We start from the raw sequence: 14,544 nt of genomic DNA, 5'->3' as shown, positions 1-14,544 counted from the left end.
TATACGGGCATGTACTGGTACAACCATTACCTTATTCGGGCATGTACTGGTACAACCATTACCTTATACGGGCATGTACTGGTACAACCATTACCTTATACAGGCATGTACTGGTACAACCATTACCTTATACGGGCATGTACTGGTACAACCATTACCTTATATGGGTATGTAGTGGAACTGGGACTAATATTTCCTTATTACGATTTGAACTAAGCACTCTTTTTATAGGAGCATGGAAATGCAGTGTCTCCTTAAAGTATGCAAATGCAGGGGGGATGCAATGGGACTAGCATCACCTTATTTGGGTTTGTAATGGGATACACTTTTGCTTTTTAAACATTTATCCCTTATTTGGATATATAGTGGGACAGATATTCTTTATTTGGGTATGCAATAGGACTAATATTCCTTATTTTGGGATGCAGAGGGTATTTGGGTATACAATAGGCTAGTATTCACTACTTGGGTATGGATAAGTAGTCTTTATTTGGGTATGCAAAAGTACAAGTATTCCTTATTCGGGTATGCAGTGGGCTAACAATCCCTCTACGCTTTTAACTAAGTACCACCCCACTCTGGGAACAATACTGGACTAAATGATCCACATCTTATTGAGGTATATCAGGGGAGTGTGGGTTAAGCGTGGGCCTTACCTAATATGGGTGTGATGTATATTTGGCTTGATATCATTGTCCTCCCATCCACCCAGGTATCAAGGCATTTATTTATTTATTTATTTATTAACTCAAGAATAATGATAAATTAACGGCATTGGATCTGAGAGCATTTGTAAACTGAATCCACATCGGAAAGGAATGACGTAGAGCTTGATTCCTTTTGAATCCTTGATAATAAAGAGTGAAAGAAAACAAATACTATTAATATTATTACGAATTTATTCATAAGTTACTACCTTATAGTAATATAATAACACAACAAATCAGCACTACCATTTATTAATCTTTATTGGTAACAAAAATCATTGAATAAAGAGTCAAGAATTTGAACGAATGTTTAAATCATTCATTACCTGCCAGTGGGAATAAACCGATTACTGTGTGTTTATGGCATCAGCAATGAGCCGTCAGGTTAACTGTAAACCAGAAAATGGAAATACTGCCAGGTTATGGACTGGTCAAAATGAGAGTCAAAGAAATAAAAGCACAACGACTTAAACTTAAATTTAATTAAAATATAATGATAACAATAATGCAAACATCCATTGGAGATATATGGCAGCATTACGGAAAATCTAATAAATAAAATGAATGAGTTACAAACTAGAAGATGTGATGTTCAACACTATATTTTTACAATTTTAAAAAGCACAATAGGATTAAGATGTAGTATATAATGAGAGTTAATTCTATAGGATTTATAGAAGAACAGGATTTGAAAAGCAGTCCATTATATGAATATATCCTTTATATTTCACTTGTGAATAGCCCTTACATACAAGGTCTTGTATGCCAGTTCTACTGTGACTTGGAAAGCAGTCCATTATGTAAATATATCCCTTATATTTCACTTGTGAATAGCCCTTACATACAAGGTCTTATATGCCAATTCTACTGGGACTTGGAAAGCAGTCCATTATACCAAATAACCCTTACAAGCAAGTCCCTAATGTGCAAATTCTACTGGGACTTAGAAAGCAGTCCATATACCAAATAACCCTTACGAGCTGTTATCAACAGGTGTTAAAAACTACTGCCTTACAGATACTTACAATATCTATTTAACAGTGCATGCATGCATTTTCAAAGATGGAAGGATGATATATGAGAGTTCACAAGGAAGTGACTCACATCCACTGCTCTCTTTCCTTTTACCAACAAATACAGAACGTATTTCTTATTACTAGATAATTTCAAGTATCCAAATTTCCTAACTTGTTATTGGCGATTTGATAAACCAAAAACAATTGCCTTGCATTGACAAATATCTAAAATATGAAACCTTAATAAAATCAAGTCCTCTATATCTGGTTTTTTTCTAATTGTTTTCAGCAACTAGACTTGAAAATCTCAAGTTTCATGGTTCATTATGACAAAGTGCACTATTTATCTTCAAAACTATTTTTTCAAGTTCTAATTCATTTCAAGTAATATTTCAGAAAGGCCATTGCAAAACGTCTGGTTTGAGCATTAATAAACAAGAAAGGGTATTACCACCACCCCCCCCCCCCCCCCCTTAGGGCTTTTGAAATAAAAGCCCCCAAGCAAAGTGTCTATAAACCAACTACCTCACTTTTTTCTGCTAAAAAAATGTTTCTTTTGTCTCATATACGAAAGGTTTGATTGTTTTCTCATTTTTCATAGCAATAAAAATCGTTTTTTTAAATAGCAAGACATATGGAAGTATTTTACAAAATTTGTTAACAACACGTTAACAACATCAGGGATGGCCTGGCTGTGGAAAAAAAAATGATTTTTTTACAAAAGGGAAGCTTTCTAATCGTTTTCTTGTGGCTTGACAGAAGTGCGCTATTTGGATATGATTCGGTCAAACACCCCATAACCCTACCCGCAAAGGAATTTTCCGCCCAAATCTCTAGATCTATTGAAAAATTCATTAGACGTAAAAGATACATAGTGCATTGTTACATGTAAAATACATTTTCACAAAGCAAACAGTTCGCTTATTATGTTTGCACTATTCTGACTTAACACGAAAAACTAAAAAATAAAATCTACCGAGATATTAATCTGCGAGTCTGATTAATTGTAAAAACAGAAAACAACTTGTCTACAATGATTCTCTCCGGGGGAAAAATTGGAATAAAAAGTCTATCGATTTCTGTCGCTGACCGAATTCACGGAATGGTAATTTTGACAGTTAACTTGGTTCGCTGTCGTGTTAAAATTTCATGTGAGTGATGTTTTATAAACTGAGTGCTTGTTCGGGTCCCAAAAAATAAAACAGCAAAGCGGCATTAGAGACAACGAGAAAGTCAAAACACACACAAAAGACAAAAAAATGCAGTTGCTTATTATCGAATTCTCACCTTTCAGTCGCTACAAATACCAATGACGTCGTTTGAAAAGAGAAAGAGCGAAGTAAAAACACAAAAGACAACAACCCTGAGCTGGTACATCACGAAAGCACGCTTCGCAGCAAGGCCTTTAATGCGCCATTGCGTAAGATCATTTCTTAGCTGCTTAAATCCCTTTTGCAGCGACCAACACACACAGTTTCGAGTATTGACAGGCTGCCGTTTAAATTCACTAACCAAAAATGAAGCGCTCATCACAAACCTTCAACTCCACCGCTTGTCCATTGCTCTCTTTCATTTCGACCTCGCCGCCGTTTCCCAACGGCTCGGTGCTCGGAGTCCAAGACTTGGTGATAAACCGCATATTGCAAACTCAAGCTGTGCCTAAGTTAGTGCTCTATAGGTTTTAAAAGTCGGGGTTTTGACCAGGTACACTTGGAGTTGTCTTTTGATCTGTTCACTTTCCTCGGCGCACGTGCTTTTCAAACCAACAGACCGTGACGTCACAACAGCTGTCAGGAGGCGCCGCTGCCGATAAACATGAGGGGGGAGGGGAAAGGGTGTAGAAGGGGAGCTAAACGAAATAATAATTAAAGATAGAAGATGACTCAAAAATTCATATTCCTGCAACAATTCCAGTTCTTTTTCAACTATCTTGCTGCGTTTGGTGGTTGTACCTGCTAACGGGTCAATGATTATTTTTCTATCGTTTTCAGAGAAGAGATATTTTCATGTTTATTATTTGAAAGCAGAGCAATTGATCGAAATTGAGGAAAATAATAAGAACCCACGCATTTTACAGCCAGAGGGCATCATTAACCATACAAGATCAATGTCAGTGTCCATAAGGATCTATTGTTCAGCCATCTTTATCAACATTCACTCAAGCGCGCTACACATTCATTATACCTGTTGCAAAAACTTACATTTCCCTTTGTTTTCAATTTCCCGACGGGCTACGCCAGTTATGCCATAGGAATGCCAACGCATCGACGGAGCCGGAAATAAGAGTGCAAAGTACGATTGAAAAGAATGTAAATATGGCTTTATTTGGATTTCTAAGTTAGAATACCATATGGGTTTGTGATAATGCAACCGCTGTTTTGAAGACCTTTATTCGACAAAATGGCTGTAGGATTTCTCTGTAGGTTTTTTTCATGCTGTGAAATCATTCCCTGGACGTTTTGTTGAACCAATTTTCCTAAAATAAGCAGTGTTGGAAACATAAATAACTAAAAAATTGGGATGTACTAGATTTCGTGAGGTGGTGCAGGAGAAGATACCCTAAAAAGCTAGAAAATATGGCGATTTTTCAAAAGTGAAACACCGCTGTTAGGAGGACGGAGTATGCGGGCGCAATCTCGTCCAAAGACGGAGCTCCGCGCCTTTTCCTTCTGTGGGGGTGAGAACGGAAAAGGAGAAAGTTCAGAACCATAACTGGAGGGCGTGATATTTTGATTTTTTTTTTATAGACACAACAGGAAATAATTTCAACAACAAACGCTTGTTTACTAAAAGCACTGTTTATTACGCGAGTTACGAATAAGGTTTATAATACAAAAGTTTGGCGCTGGTAATAAGAACACCGCCTGCCACACGGCGGAAGAGTTGTCCCCTTTGTTTGGTGTGTCCTTCACGGTGTGCCGGGGCGGACGGGCGGGGCGGGGGGAGGTGTATCGGGGAGGGGGAGTAGACCAGTTACACCGGTACCGACTGGTCCATTTATCTATGTTTATTAAATGGCGACAGTCGATTCTTTGAAGGGTAACGACGACGATGTATAAAATGAGACCACCGACAGGATGTGGTAAAGGAAACAGCCTCCGCCATTTGACTCTGTAGGGTATGTGCAATTTGGCGTCGATCAGGCGCTAACGTAGAGGAGTTTCAGCTGCCAATCAACATGATTGACAGAAAGGGGATTAGAACGCGTAGCGGGTCCTGATGTCTTCGAGTTTCTTGGAAACCTACAAAATGCAGCAACGCCAGGAATTAGAAATTCGGTTGTAGCAATAGAAGCCAATGTACATTTATGCCTATATTATTTGAATCGTTTTTCTAGGAAACCAGAACATGTGTTTTGTAACAAAGTAGCACCGTAGTAGAGAGAAATGAAACATTCATTCTCACAAAACATGTACCGTAGTAGCTTAGAGAGATAGATCATTTACCTCGGCTGGTGTACGGTCTAGCTCTTCAGCAATAGTTCGGCGCTTGGAGTAGTCAAGAGAGTTGTAATGTTCACATAGATCTCCATCTACGACACTCTATTGAAAAAGTGGGTATTAGCAAGGCTGCCATTCATACAATATCACGATTATCATCATGATCATAACCATAGTCATCATCATCATCATCATCAATCAAAATTAATCAACATGGGCATATGATCGTCCCTGCCCACATGGGAACGATGCTTACAGTCACCATCACCATCACCATCATCATCACCATCACCACCACCACCATCACCACCACCATCACCATCACCATCACCATCACCATCACCATCACCATCACCATCACCATCACCATCACCATCACCATCACCATCACCATCACCATCACCATCACCATCATCACCACCATCACCACCATCACCATCATCACCACCATCACCATCACAACCACCATTATCACCACCATCACCATCACAACCACCATTATCACCACCATCACCATCACAACCACCGTCACCATCACAACCACCATTCTCACTAGCATCACCTATCATGCTATCATCTTGAGCAGCCCTTATCATATGCCCCATACCTTGACTGGGAAGTAGTAGGATCTAAATGACAGATGGTCCCTGCCCACTAGGGAAGGCTGTTCCGACCTCAGGTGCATTTCAAGATGCTGGAAGAAGTCTATGTCCTGAGGGAGAGAGTCAAATAACATCACTGCTTCAGTAAGGATAAACTTGAAACAATTACCTGATAATCAGAGCAAATCTGCCATGCTTTTCCACAAAATGTATTTTTTATAAGGCAAGGTAGCGCACAGACTGAGAAATATGACCCATTCAGCTTTTGTCAACATTTCCTCGTGGTCAAAGGAGCGTGTTTATGCTAGCAATGCCCGCCAAAGTTGGCGCAATTTGCAAAATACAGTAGCTTGTACACCAAATTCCAAAATCATAGTGGCACCATTTGTTTACCTACTAGGAGGCGTTTGTTGGTGCTTCCGCGACGAAAACCCCGCTTTCCCGTGTTTTGGGCGCCATTTTGAATTTTTGGCCGCGCGCGAGCTGGATGCGAGAGCAAAAGGCGCCAAAAATCCAAGATGGCGCCAAAAACACGGGAAAGCGGGGCTTTTGTCTCTGAAACACCAACAAACGCCTCATAGTAGGCTACACCATTTGTTAACCTACTTCAGTGGTAATGTCTCAGGATTTGCAGGTAAATAAAAAATATAATATAAATATAAAAATACATATAAAATATAAATATATGTCGTGGGAAATAGCTCTTAATGGCCTTACCTCTCGTGATGTGAAAGGTACAAGCATTCCCACCCCCCCTGACAGGGTGGTGAAGACAAGCGACTCAGACCCCCCTGGAATCAGGGTAGCCTTTTGAAGGGAGAGGACCGTCTCGCCAACGAAGTAGTTACACATGGTCTCAAGCTGCAATAGACAAACATCCGACATGTAAACATAGTATACTGCTGTACCCAACGAGCTGTCAATGGCAGATGGCACAGTTCTTTTATCTACCCTTCCTTTGGGCATCTCACGCTACAGCACAGTCCAAGATTGTGCTTATTCCCATAGCACTTTGCTTTGAAAAATTTGTCTAGACATTTAGTCTTACTTACGGAGGATAGAAGCATGCAAACCAAGCTCTGATAATCAGGTTTCGAGATTCGGATTAGCCAGAAAGGACTTATTCACTTTTAATTATTTTATTTTATTTATTTTTACGTCGCTCTTTGGCGTGACGGCGCAGGCACTTCTGTGCTTATTTTAACGTTTGCCACCCAAAAAGTGATTCCTTAGAATAAGTCACCAATTTAAAAGTTTTGCGTGGCTGTATAATTAGCTCCGTGGAATCCTTGTTCGTATGTGCGTAACGTTTGTCTCAAACCGAGGCTCCCACTGTATTTATGCGCCCTTAGTTTTTCTGCCAAGCGGACACAATGGCATTTGAAATTCACTAAATTTCACATTTTTGCTACATCCAGTCATAAGCAAAGTTGAAAGCCGAGACTCACAGCACAGCTAAAACTATTTGAATAATTATAATTAATCTGAGTGAACTCTGAGCACATATTTCCACCTGGTTTTAAAATTATTAAACGATTACGAGCTTTCATGGTTTTACCGTCTCCAAACTGCAAAGCACGCATGTTATTATATTCTAAATATCTCACGTTTAATAAGAATTCCTTCAGGAATTTGTCTGGGAGGTCTGATTTCCGTATCACCCTTTATTAAGAGCAATAAGTTCTTTAATATCATAGACATGCAACAAAAGCCAATAATTTTGTTTGCTTCTAAAAACATTTTTGGTACACCTTGTAATAGACTCGTTTTCTGAAAATCATGTACAATATATGAATTTCCAACTAATAAACTCTCGGTGTGTGAAAGATGGGCTTCAAATCCTAACGCGTTAAAAAGTAGGAGGATAAATTAAAAAGTGTGTCATTCCCTCAGTCTCGACTAAATCTTTGTTCTAGCCGTAGAAGCGTGCGTAAATAGCAAAAGAATGAAATGAGCAAGTGACCGTGCATTCCAGCATGGCAACTGCGTTAAAAATAAACTTCCCTCTTTTTCTCCAAAATTTTGCTTATTTGGACTAAATAAAATTTTGTTATTATGCGTGAACATTACTCTTTAGGATGAGGCACAATTTAGAAAATGAAAACGAATAAAACGCTCAAAATATAATTTTATTCACGTCCTAGTGGTTTTATGCTAATAAGTCGAGCATGATTTGTATTGTAAATTTCCTCTTCGCATTATCATGGGGGTAAGACACCGAGAGAGGGTAGAAAATCAGCGAAAGATACCTCTTCAGCCTCTTTGAAACTAGAAACAACTTTTGGTACTCCGCCTGAAGAAGGAAAATGCCATTTATATGATACAGTAGGCTGTTTCATTTATGAAAGTTGTTTTACCAGCTTTTAAGCAAAGCGATTCAATCGAATCAAAATGTAAACATATGACCAATGATTGATATTAACCCAAAAAGATACCTGCAAAATAGGTTCTCTATAACAAGAATCATCAAACTGTCATGTGACCCATAGTCTCTCATTTGTCAGGTTAAAACGGTTAAAATCAAGAGAGTCCTCTTGTTTAAAAATTAATTTAAACCACGCAGTGCATGTTGCAGTGCTCCAAAAAGGTTCGTGAAAAAAAGTTAGAAGACACATTTTTAGCTATGGTTGCAAATCAGACAGCCTTTGTTACATCAACCGTATGCTAGCTCAAAGGTAAACCCCCGTGAGCCAACTAAGAGGTCATCAATGACAATTAATTTTATAATTCTAAATAGAAGCTTTAAACGACCAGAAAGGCGTAATGTGCAATTGAAATTGTTGTGTGTTGTTGTGAACAATAATGCGATAAATTTTAGTAGAGAAAGGAACCAAATACTTTCGATCTTCAATATTTCTAAGAAATGATCAAGGTAATGTGAACGGTTTACTAAGTTTGGCGATCAGCTTAGAAACTTTGAGTAAAAAAGCCTTCTAACTCAAACCCCCAAATGCAGTTTTTAGTGCGTTTCCTGAAAAAAAAATCTAAAGAATTCGGCTAGAAAAGTTGTTCACGCTTAATTTTGAAATGTTTCAAAGATGTGCTCAAGTACAGGCTTGGGTTTATTATCATTGAGCTAGGTAGAAGTTATCTCATCCCTGTGAAACGATGACTTAAAATGGCGTCGCATAGAATCGAGGACGCCGGACAGTGGCTTATGCAAATGAGCATCTGTTCCGTAGACTGCTCTACCTTTTGCTGTGCTCCGTTGAGCAGCCCGCGATCCCAGAATGCTTTGGTGCCCGTCGGGTCCTCATCTACGTCATCACTTGAGCCGGAGGGCAGACGGACCTAAAAGAAACAGGAACGTTATCATTCGCATTTGGCACGGTCAAATCATAACGGGGATACAAGCTAGCCCAGGGAGCTCTGTACGGGATTCCTGTGGAAGGCTGTGAGGAAAGAGTGGCTGCTAGAGTTTAAGGAGGGAATTTTTTGGTGACGTCACATCATTACCCACTGAAAATCCCGGAACACCGAAGGTAATCCAAAAAGAAACTATGTTAGTGGGAACAAGTTTTCTCACCTTCACCTAGAACGCAAAAAAGCGCGAAAATCAAATAATTCTGCTGCGCTTGGGTTCAGTGAAAATTGGAAAATTACGTGCGTTGCGCAAAAGTCCTACTGAAAACCAATCTTTAGCGCGCACCTTTATCTTTGTGACATATATAAACAAGAAACACTTGAATCACTGGGTTGTACAACTTATCTTTGTGACAAACTCTGGCGCTCGCTATGGATGGGAAGGCGACAGACAACAACAAAGAGTATTTCAGCTTTTGGCTCATCAGCCGATAGTATAAGGTGACGTTTTTTACGCTTGGTAGTCGTTTTTTAAGTTTGGTAGTCCCCGCAAAGCGCCTTGATAGTCTGCGGCTTTCTGGGTCGTATTGTGGCAGTATGGTAGCCATATATGGAAAAAGATAGGGGATACCAACAAAGTAGGCGGTTTGCACTAGGATACCACGTGACTTTTTGAGTGTTCAAGCAATACGGGACTCGGGCTAAGAGATCACGTGACTGTTTTGGCGGCAAAATAGCGCGCGCTCAGGCTTTTAACGCCAAAATAACAGCAACAAAAAGCAACTTATTCAGCGCTTACGAAAAAAAGTTATCTTTTTTTCATAAAGGTTTGGTTTCATTTAAAGATTTTATTTCTTCGTCGTTCTCTGGTGTGACGGTCGCAATTATTTCTGATTTTTTGTTTGTTCATTTTGTTTTGAATTTGCCACCCAAAAAGGTGATCTCTAAGCGCAAGTCCCCTATTCACGCCAAAATCAACACAGAAATGGCTTCGGCCGTCTTCGCCAGAGAGCGAAGAAAGAAAATAAACTCGTTTGATAGAAATAAGCCCTTTCTGATATTAAAAAAATCTAGGGTGATTCATAAGCGTTGATAAGATCCTTATTTCGACAGCTTTTTTGCCTCCAAAATCCTGTGGCGCGCGGCGAGCTTGCCGCCTCGCCTTTACTACCCTGGTTCCAGAGGCTCCAAGTTTCACTACTCACGGGCCGCGAAGCGGCGGCAACGACTGAGCGTAGCGCCGGCGCTGTTGTCTTGTACGAGCCATTAAACAGAGAGAAGGAATGAAGGAGACTCTGGAACCAAGGTACGCCTTAACTTACTGTGAAGATGTTTCCAAACTTGTCGGCCCCCGCGAGTGTGTCGTAGTCCAAGTAACAACAGCATGTCAACCATCTGCAAGACACAAGCAGAGAGCTTTGTTTGAAATTGCGCTTACACCAGTTTGACGGCGACAACACGAGGAGATCCGTTGGCAACCCATAAGCAATCCGTTGGAAAATTACTGACAATCCCCTGGCAACATATTAGCGATTTCCAACATACTGCATAAGAAGAAATCCCTTCGCAACATATTAGCGATATGCTGGCAACTCATTAGCAATCCGTTGAAAACATATTGGCAACTCATTTGAAATTATTTGGCGGTGATCTTGCATGAAGGAAAGTAAGGTAATTCTTAAGATGCTATCAGTTACCAAGAGTTCGCAGGATATTCAAATCCGCCGAGATCGTCTAATCTTTTGAGCGCTATCCTAACACGGATCTAGACAAATCAGTACGCGGGTATTATCAATGCACTTAGTAAACTACCAAAAATCATATGAAACCTAGAGGTGTGTCGTGTCGATTAGGCTAAGTTCAAACGTCGTATTATTCATGAGTCGTATTCAATGCAAATGCGTACAAATGAAGATGGGACACTCGACGTGATTCATCTGCATGGCATTTACATTGAATACGGCTCATGGATAATACGACGTTTGAACTTAGCCTTACGTAGCGGGAGATAATGAATTGAATTGGAAGTGTCAAAATCCTGAGGAAATGAAAGTCTCTAATAACGTATATCCATCTTCCAGCAAATAATCTTCTCGTTAGTCGAGTCCAAACCCTACTTTTTGTGGAAAGAAAAGGTTAGCATTGTACGAACAAATTTGCTCATTTATAATTGATAATCATTTCTAATAAAAAAAAAGCAAAAGCACTTAAAATACTCTTAATTTTCTATTTTTTTTTTCATAAAATTTTCGGTGATTTCAATAAATGTCGACCCAAAACATATCTCAAAATCTCATAATAAATTTGCAAAATAACAGGTGTAGTTTTCTATTATCTCGCCATCTAAAATTGGCTTAGGACGATAAATGTCCTAAATATTCGAAAACCGACACGTTACATTTGGGTATCGACGTAATTGTCGTAAAACATTACTTTTAAGTAGTCCCGGACTACATGAAGTCCAATCGGTTCTCCGCTAACATGAAATATTCTTGTGGCATCATTTCAAAGAAACTCTGAATTTAGTGGAGTTCAGGTGAGAGTATCAATATGAGACAAGAAAATTAAGTTTTATCTGCTTATCTACGACTTGAGATTGCCTATTTGATCGTCACGCCCCCGAAAGAAATGGCTCACTTGGCGTGCGCGCAAAACATGCCTGCCAAGATTCATGCGTCAAGTTCAACTGTCTGGCGGCTTTTGTTTTTTTTTATTTATGAACAAATATAGGGTCTTTGTGGCGAATGTTTCACCGGAGTGTTAAAATCTAGAAATAGGAATAATCACTTTGCAGGAGTATTTATTTTAGTTAGAGATAAGACCGCGCGCAGTCTGGGCCGATTATTTATTGGCGGTGTGAATTATGAAGCTGGGCAAACATAAGAGAGCGTTAACATGCGAGACAATCAGACTTGACTGTGAGCACAGAGCGACCTCTAACAACTTTTAGAGGAAGACACCGACGCTCTCGAACTTTCAAGAACCTTCGGAGGAGAAAAAGGTGGAAGTAGAAAGTCTATCTCTTGAAGCTGGTCATTATTATTCATAGCCATTGTAAGCCGTTTTTCATAGAATATCGGGAGTTTATAGCATCAAGCCCTCAATCCGCTATGGAAAACGCTTCTCAAATCAATTCAACTAACGGAACAGAGAGTGGATTCTTGGAGCGTTTTCTACTTCACCAAACAAGCGAAGGTCGCATAGCACTAGGAGTTCTGGGCCTAGAAATACTCCTTATAATCTCGACAAACACTTTAGTATTTCTGCTGGTAGCACGGTACAAGGAGCTCCGCCGCAAGTCGAACTACTGCCTGATCAGCCTCGCTATGTCGGACGTCCTTGCCGGGCTAGTCTCGCTACCATTAGTAATTGCCTGTTCCACAACAAGTCATGTCTCTATCTGTACGACAATGGACTTATGCCAGCGCTTTCTCTCCATCTCGACAATCTTCCACCTGGTGGTTGCCACAGGCGAACGCTACGTGAAAATACGCAACCCGCTGAAGTACAAGTACGTGGCTACGAGTAGTAGAATTCTCGGCGTTTTAGTCCTCGTCTGGTTGTTCTCGCTGTTCGTCTCGCTCATCCAACTAGCGTGGATCGATCTACCGGATAGTAGAAGCTATGATCTGACGTTCACCATTGTGTGTCTGACTTTACTTGCGTTTCTACCTTTTGCGGCGATCGTGGGGGGTTATGGCCACATGATCTATATCATCAAGCAGGAAAGTATAGCTAGGTCACTTATGATGTCACAAGGCGGGAAACCGAGGAAGGGCATGCGGCGGCGGGAAAACGAGCGCAAAGTTCTACTGGTGTACTTGGGAATGGCCCTCAGCTTCGCTCTCGGCTGGTTCCCGTACTTTATAATAACTCTCTTACAAGACCTTGGTAGGGTCAAACAGTTAACGTTTTGGACGTCGATCTTCTTGTTGTCGCTTAAGTTTACCACTGCGCTTGTGAACCCGCTGTTGTATACATTCTTCAAAGCGGATTTTCAGAAGGCCGTGCGAGGATTCGTCAGAGGCGATGACTTAAAACCGAGAACAAAGACGTTGTCTAAAGTGTGAAGCATATATCATAAAATAAACTGCATTCAACTTTTATTGAACAAGGACGTTATAATCTCGCCAGAAGTACCAAGTGACTCGTTACTGTGAGAAGTATCAGTTTTGCTAGGACAACAGGTGAAGACGCAAGCTGTTTTCAAAGCAATCCTAAAAAAAAACTGAATTTGTATGCCTTATGCATCTCGCCTTCTTTATTCTATAGACTCGTCCCAGCATTAGTTGTGGTTCGCTTTTACTGATAGAAAATGGGACATAGTCAAATCATTTTCAGAACACTTTGTGTAAGATTAAAAAGGGAAAAAAACAATTTCCTTTAAACTGTAACAAAACGAGGAAATACATTTAGACTGAGAGGTTATTTAAAAGCACATTCAACACGAGAAGTGTAAAACTGGGTAGTTCGAGAACAATTGAAAGAACAATTTCCTTTCTAATCGACATCAGAATGACCAAACAACAAATCTAACCAATAAAATAATTATGCCATGACAACTGTTTGGTAATGTCCAAAGTATAGTATTATATATACTGTCCATTTATGGACCGCATTTCTATCATTACCTATGTATTTGTTTCGCCTCTTTACACCCGCATCGATTTATCTGATAAGTATATTAAAAAGATTAGCTTATCAGGAAATTGCCAGTGAATATATCCAATCACGGAGTTCTATGATCTCTCACCAGACAAAGGCTGAATAAGATGGTATGGAAACTGTGGACTACTGTAAACAGAAATCAGAATACTAACAATTACGTAGCAGGCTGGAGTAAGATTTAACATGTAGGACAATATCATTCCACAAAATGTTCTTACATTATTTTGTAATCGCAGATACAATATTTTTTAATTAAAAAAAAAACATTTGTCAGAGCAAATGGCAAATGCTATAGGCCAACCGCAGCTTATGGGTATATTATAGTTTTCCTGCATTCAGTAAAATAAATGATAAGTCGATTGTATTACTTCCATTTGACTATTGTCAGTTGCGCCCAAATTGAATTTTGAAATAGGTGTATACGTAATAAGTAGGTTTTTAGCAAAACAAGAAATATATTTAACAAATCTGGGTAACATATTACTGGTTATATATCAGAGTCTTTATAGAACAGACAGCAGAAAATGAATTTGCTATCAAAAATAAGATGCAATCAAATTATACAAGACTGAATCTATTATTGGCGCCATGTCAATAAACAGAAACTAGCCGTGAACAGTCGGTCACATGAAAGAGCCAACAAGCTCAAACTCAACAAGATTGTAAGATTAATTAAATAGTTATCTGTTTGCAGAATAGACGACTTGAATCCATCAAGCAATCAGACAGAGAAAAACTCGGAAATAAAGAGTTGTTTGACGATTATAATTTGTCCTTCTTCTTCTTTTTACTAGGAGTGCTCGCTTAC

General features: G+C 39.5%; 2 protein-coding genes and 1 long non-coding RNA gene across 4 annotated transcripts in view; 1 reads left to right on the top strand and 2 right to left on the bottom strand.

The window, feature by feature from the left end:
- Positions 1-727: 727 nt before the first annotated feature.
- Positions 728-3,498, bottom strand: LOC125556748. Its single transcript, XR_007306393.1, has 3 exons — positions 3,261-3,498; positions 1,034-1,096; positions 728-847 (listed from the first exon to the last, which is right to left on the bottom strand). It is a non-coding gene; the product is annotated as an uncharacterized LOC125556748 (long non-coding RNA).
- Positions 3,499-4,505: 1,007 nt separating this feature from the next.
- LOC5521500 (splicing factor 3B subunit 3-like) overlaps positions 4,506-14,544 on the bottom strand; it is a 35,094-nt gene continuing 25,055 nt past the window's right edge. For both annotated transcript variants that reach the window (XM_048721196.1, XM_048721197.1), the window contains exons 27-32: positions 10,391-10,463; positions 8,958-9,056; positions 6,483-6,626; positions 5,771-5,875; positions 5,170-5,265; positions 4,506-4,965 (exon numbers count right to left, since the gene is read on the bottom strand). In XM_048721196.1, the coding sequence (XP_048577153.1) occupies positions 4,921-4,965; positions 5,170-5,265; positions 5,771-5,875; positions 6,483-6,626; positions 8,958-9,056; positions 10,391-10,463 (562 nt within the window). In that variant the 3' untranslated portion in view covers positions 4,506-4,920. The remainder of the gene's footprint in view (positions 4,966-5,169; positions 5,266-5,770; positions 5,876-6,482; positions 6,627-8,957; positions 9,057-10,390; positions 10,464-14,544) is intronic.
- LOC116604405 (trace amine-associated receptor 7d) lies at positions 9,922-14,501 on the top strand. The gene has a single exon (XM_032366708.2). The coding sequence runs from the start codon at positions 12,179-12,181 to the stop codon at positions 13,136-13,138; it is 960 nt and encodes a 319-aa protein (XP_032222599.1). The 5' UTR covers positions 9,922-12,178; the 3' UTR covers positions 13,139-14,501.

This window comes from Nematostella vectensis, chromosome 13 (assembly GCF_932526225.1).
Source record: "Nematostella vectensis chromosome 13, jaNemVect1.1, whole genome shotgun sequence".
Classification (NCBI taxonomy): domain Eukaryota; kingdom Metazoa; phylum Cnidaria; class Anthozoa; order Actiniaria; family Edwardsiidae; genus Nematostella; species Nematostella vectensis.
The sequence above is the reverse complement of the archived record's forward strand: the minus strand, read 5'-3'. Positions and strand labels throughout refer to the sequence as shown.